General features: G+C 40.2%; 1 protein-coding gene across 2 annotated transcripts in view; it reads right to left on the minus strand.

Moving 5' to 3' along the window:
• Positions 1-521: 521 nt before the first annotated feature.
• The window catches only part of SGCA (sarcoglycan alpha), a 31,353-nt gene continuing 25,658 nt past the window's right edge, over positions 522-6,216 (minus strand). For both annotated transcript variants that reach the window (XM_073683250.1, XM_073683251.1), the window contains 5 exons: positions 4,499-4,658; positions 3,915-4,114; positions 3,118-3,144; positions 834-1,057; positions 522-673 (listed from right to left, as the gene is read on the minus strand). In XM_073683250.1, the coding sequence (XP_073539351.1) occupies positions 868-1,057; positions 3,118-3,144; positions 3,915-4,114; positions 4,499-4,658 (577 nt within the window). In that variant the 3' untranslated portion in view covers positions 522-673; positions 834-867. The remainder of the gene's footprint in view (positions 674-833; positions 1,058-3,117; positions 3,145-3,914; positions 4,115-4,498; positions 4,659-6,216) is intronic.

A 6,216-nucleotide genomic window follows, 5' to 3' on the forward strand; every position in this document is an offset into this window, starting at 1 on the left:
CCCCCTTATCTGAGATGATATCTGGGAGGACCTTGATGGACCTCACATGAGCATTTAACACAAGGCATATGGAGAAAAGTGTCTGCATGAGAAACTTGACTCTATATTCATGGTGTTTCTTATAATTACCTAACGTTTCATAGCATCTGACCTCCAAACAGTTTTCTATGGCATATTCACCTATAAAACCTTTATAGGTATGGATCTCATCACAGGGAATAATATCTGAGCACCCCCATTCTCAGGATTGCTGTAGGACCTTACCAACCAGGCTTTTATGGCAGTGCAATTTTTTTTGTGACAATATCCCTTTATTACTTATTCTGTCATCAATTGACTGTAAATTATCATCATCTAATAAAGGAAATTTTAAAATGTTATGTGATTCTGTCTTATGTCTATGTGACGAAGCTGATTCTTAGCTACATCTGTTCTTCGGGAAGGCGAGATGACAACCAGTATGACCACCATTTCAGATCTCACAGAGGTTGACTCCCAGAAAGGCGAGAAGGGTTTTCAGCTGGTATACTGTACATTCTGATAACAGTAACTTTATTTAGAAGCTTATTTTATGTAACCATTGACTGCATTAATACCAAATACACTAGAGCAGGAAACATCATTTTCCAGGATTCATTCCTTCAGACGTCAACTTCCCGGATGACTTCATTTCCTAGGAAAAGTAAAAGACGTAAGCACTATTACAGATATTATAAAATGTCAATGAATGTACCATATACAGGTCACCATGATTTTTTTTAGGACTGGTGTTTTCTATATACAAGAGAACATAAACTGTCTGTGCACCTCATACCTCTGTATATAGTATATACCTTGTTGAGTACTGGTGAAGGATCTGCAGAACATTTACTGTTGAGCCAGGATGAGAGGTACATGGGCACTATCGCCTGACAAATCCATAGGTGATGTCCTCTGTCCAGTGCGGGCGTTGAACATGGGCAGCGTGGAAAGGGGTCGAGGAACATCCCTGTTGGAAGCCATATTCCGTAGCTCTTCCGTGTTGGAGAAGATTGATTGTTGGTGAACTAGCTGGAGTCTGTGAAACACAAGCGATCACACATGATAACTGATACAATGGTAAGAACCAGACACACCATGATGGGCACATAGAGAACGTGTAATATAGAGTGGTGCCATAAAACATCACCTTTAATGAAAAATGAACTAAGAAACTTCTGGAGCCAGAGTCTGGTTCTAGATAGCAGGGGTAGTGCTGCAGTGGGCGTAAATGTGAATGTGCCCCTAGTGCTGGGTACCAAGGGAGTGTCAACAGCCTACCTCTTCACACAAGGTGATAAAAGCTTGACTGCAGCCATCTTAGTAGCCACCTAAACTCATTTAGGAGAACCCTGGTAAACTGAGCACTTATGCAAAGAGGTTTTAAGGACACTTTAAATATAGTAAAAAGATCTGCAATCAGTCTCTGATTTCTGAACTACTGGATGACTCCATCACCTATCATATCACACCCAGCTGCTCTCAGATACCTTTCTACACCCATCTCTGCCCTCCAAATTTCTCTGCTTGTACTCCACAAATAGTGTACTGCTATGAGTCCTGTATGTAGAATATCCAGTGTAGTCTATGAGATGCAACCTCACACTGCTCCCCTGCCTTCTGCTTGTAAGCTGATTGGGAGAAACCTATCAAAAGAGACAAGTTGATGTTGTATTTCATAGGAATATACATTTGGTATGGTTTACCGCTCCTCCCCCTCCTAGTCTTAGAAAAGCAACAGATATAATGGGAAATGTAGTCTGTATTAATGGAACCACATCAGATGGAAGAAGGAATCTAAATAGCAGTGATGCACCAACTATAGATAGGAGTTTGGAAACTCTCCCTTTTGTCCTGAAAGCCTCCAGGACGTTCTGAGAAAGTTGGCAAATATGTATAAATGTCACATCAACTCAAACAGATATACACAATGAGCCTCTATCACGGAGTGCCTAAGCAAGAAACAATACGAATATACGGCCAAAAAAATAATAGAAAATATCTTTATTGAAAAAATATATATATAGATAGATAATCACAACATCATTACAGGTTATGGTGGCACGACATATGTCAGAAAACATTACAGAGAAATAGATAAAACATACTTAAAACCAACCACCAGGTGTCGCCACAGAGTACAGATATCGCATGCCTCATATAACATTGTGGACTATAGCCATATCAATTAGGGTAATCATATATAAAAACTGATGAGTGGCTACCATAGTTATCACCAGCACAACCACCTAAAGCTGTACACCTTCATTATATATATATAGTTTATAAGAAAATAACAAGAGAAGGAAGTGACACATCAGACATATGATTCACCTTTATATTGGGATCGAGACTGCACGCTGTGTGGCTCCCCGACGCGCGTTTCGGCGCTCGCCTTTGTCAAAGGCAGGAGCGCCGAAACGCGCGTCGGGGAGCCACACAGCGTGCAGTCTCGATCCCAATATAAAGGTGAATCATATGTCTGATGTGTCACTTCCTTCTCTTGTTATTTTCTTATAAACTATATATATATAATGAAGGTGTACAGCTTTAGGTGGTTGTGCTGGTGATAACTATGGTAGCCACTCATCAGTTTTTATATATGATTACCCTAATTGATATGGCTATAGTCCACAATGTTATATGAGGCATGCGATATCTGTACTCTGTGGCGACACCTGGTGGTTGGTTTTAAGTATGTTTTATCTATTTCTCTGTAATGTTTTCTGACATATGTCGTGCCACCATAACCTGTAATGATGTTGTGATTATCTATCTATATATATATTTTTTCAATAAAGATATTTTCTATTATTTTTTTGGCCGTATATTCGTATTGTTTCTTGCTTAGGCACTCCGTGATATATGTTATTTATACGAATGGCCCTAGATACATAGTCCTCTGAATAGTTTCCAATATGGAGATACCTGTTATCTCCTTTATATATGTGTTGGTAACCTATTTTTCGGTTCTAATCTTTTTTCTAATACAATGAGCCTCTGCATCATTACTTAATGGTAGCCTATGCTATATTATACAAGCAGAAAATATTTCTGGGGCGCTGCTTTAAAGAAGGAGACAGCAGTACTGATACTTACTCGGATGCCTCAGCGTCTCTCTTTTGCCTTGGAATAAAAAAATAAGTGTGAGATTAAATTCACACAAGTTGTAGAATAATACAATAACAACCATATTGATACCCAACACCACATCATTGATCACAGTGATACATCCCATCTTCATGATCATTCACACCCCAATAGTCACCATGATCCCTAACACCTCACCAATGATCATGATCCATCACATGACACCAATCACCATAATTCCTGAAACCGCCCCAATCAGCATGATCCCTGAAATCTCACCAGCTATCATGATCCCTAACACCATGTAAACCATCATTATCCCTAACCACACACCTATCATCATGATCTCTAATACCACACCAGTCATCATGTCCATGTCACTTATATGATCTTTAACACAATGCCTTCATCCCAAACACCATGCCAATCATCATAATCCTATCTACTACATCCTCCATGAAATGATCCCTACGATCTTCCACAATTACCATATACACCATCTGTCTCACCATAACCCCTGATGCTACTCCCTTTATCCTTCATCTTCATCGCTAGTACTATCCTATGTCTACATGTTAATCTTAGGTACAACCATCTTCATGAAGTGACAATGTCTCCCCAAAGTCCTAGTTTTGGTCCTAGCCTTAATATAGAGGTGCCCACCAGATGGAAATTGATTCGGATCCCGGCCAATTCAGATTCTACTGGTAAACCCCATTGAGGATGGGCAAACCCCTTATACAGCAGTCTGATTTGCTATGGATAACTGGGTACACAACTCTTGCATTTTGTTTCATTGTACTTACACTCCTTCCCTGCGGCAGCACATAATATAGGAAAGCAGGATGCACAGCAACACAGCGATGACAACGGGGAGTAACATAGTCAGCAGGTAATCTGGCATGTAGTCAGTTTCACCTAATTCATTAGAGGGAGGATTAAATGTCACATCCCATTCCAGCGGCTGAAGACTACGAGGAGAAGGAGAGGATCCCGACTCATCTACCTGTAACATAAACCAAGCTCAGTATTTATCAGGCTCCAGATTATTAAATGCTCTGGATGATCAAATGGAGATAGAAAAGCATATAAAACATATTATTATTAAATCAGAGATCGTTAATAACTCGTTACAATGGCTGGATTATTGGATTTACTGGATTGATGCTGAATTAAATGAATTTTCTATATTTTTCTGAGATTTTTTTATTTTTATACATATAAAAATAAATCATTGGCTACATAGCAAATTCGACATAAAAATGCATATTTTTTCAATAGATTAACGCTATATAATTTTTACAAAAAAAATTGCATTTTTTAACCTGTGCATTGTTGTGTGAGCCTATGCCACCTGGTGGCCATACCCAGTACTACACATGGTACTCACCAAGGTCACATTGCACCAGTCTATGTTGAAGTCATTTGCCAATAGTTGAGGACATAGCACTGGTCTCTTTCCTTCTTTGCACTGTTGTTGGATCTGCGGCTTTTGGGTCTCATAAAGACATTCTGGGAAGGGTACAACAGATCCCACCTTTACAAACACCCTGTACAAAGGCAAATGATAAGTCGTCTTAGTGAAATCTATATATTTTGCTATCAACGTTTGATCGGTTGAAGATTGTCATAAAATGGTTTGTTAAAAATTGCAGACTAGTGGCCTACAGATACGTCCAAACTTAACAACTTTAGTGTTGGGGTAATGGGGGATGTTTAAGTCCTGCCCGTAGCCCTGTCCAAGAATGCCCCTGATGGTTGCCAGACCTGCCAGGAAGGACCACCCAGATTTGGGACAGTCTGAATTTTGCCGGAACTATATCAGAATAATCAGGACAGTCCAGGCAAATTTAGGACTCTAACCAGCAGTTCTGTAACTTGAAGCTGATGGGACGCAATGCAGAACTTCCAATAGAGCCCCACAACTATTAAGGATCTTTAATAGTACTGGTCTTCTCATATAGGACAAAGGGACCTTTTGGACCCCCCCAACCCCCAGGGCTCGTGTGTGACTAAAACTGCTATACCCACTATTGTTACACATATGTTTGCCAGCTATAAATGTCCAACTTTACCTTCCCACAAAGGACTCCAGTAACTTCTAGCAAAACCCTTGACAGGCTGCAGCTTACATCACAACCACTAGGTGGCCAAATACAGACACTTAAAGCATAAACATCTGCTGCCACTGATTTCACAACATGTAGACTCAACAGGGAAGATAAAGAAAGACACCTCTGTACATAGAGGTCCAAATGATGTCTGCTAATTGAACTCTCATAGCAGTTTCATGCAGCTACCACTAGGTGGAGTTCACTACATACAGATGTACTATATCACACAGCTACCAGTAGGTGGAGTTCACTACATACAGATGTATATCACGCAGCTACCACTAGGTGGAGTTCACTACATACAGATGTATATAACACAGCTACCACTAGGTGGAGTTCACTAGAGATAGATGTATATCACGCAGCTACCACTAGGTGGAGTTCACTACATACAGATGTATATCATTAGGCTACCAGTAGGTGGAGTTCATACATACAGATGTATATCACACAGCTACCACTAGGTGGAGTTCACTACATACAGATGAATATCACGCAGCTACCACTAGGTGGAGTTCACTACATACAGATGTATATCATTAGGCTACCAGTAGGAGGAGTTCACTACATACAGATGTATATCACACAGCTACCACTAGGTGGAGTTCACTACATACAGATGAATATCACGCAGCTACCACTAGGTGGAGTTCACTACATACAGATGTATATCATTAGGCTACCAGTAGGAGGAGTTCACTACATACAGATGTATATCACACAGCTATCACTAGGTGGAGTTCACTACATACAGATGAATATCACGCAGCTGCCACTAGGTGGAGTTCACTACATACAGATGTATATCATTAGGCTACCAGTAGGAGGAGTTCACTACATACAGATGTATATCACGCAGCTACCACTAGGTGGAGTTCACTACATACAGATGTATATCATTAGGCTACCAGTAGGAGGAGTTCACTACATACAGATGAATATCACGCAGCTACCACTAGGTGGAGTTCACTACATACAGATGTATATCACGCAG

The sequence above is a fragment of the Phyllobates terribilis genome, unplaced genomic scaffold (genome assembly GCF_046119375.1).
Source record: "Phyllobates terribilis strain yellow unplaced genomic scaffold, ASM4611937v1 Scaffold_5__5_contigs__length_657084704, whole genome shotgun sequence".
NCBI lineage: Eukaryota > Metazoa > Chordata > Amphibia > Anura > Dendrobatidae > Phyllobates > Phyllobates terribilis.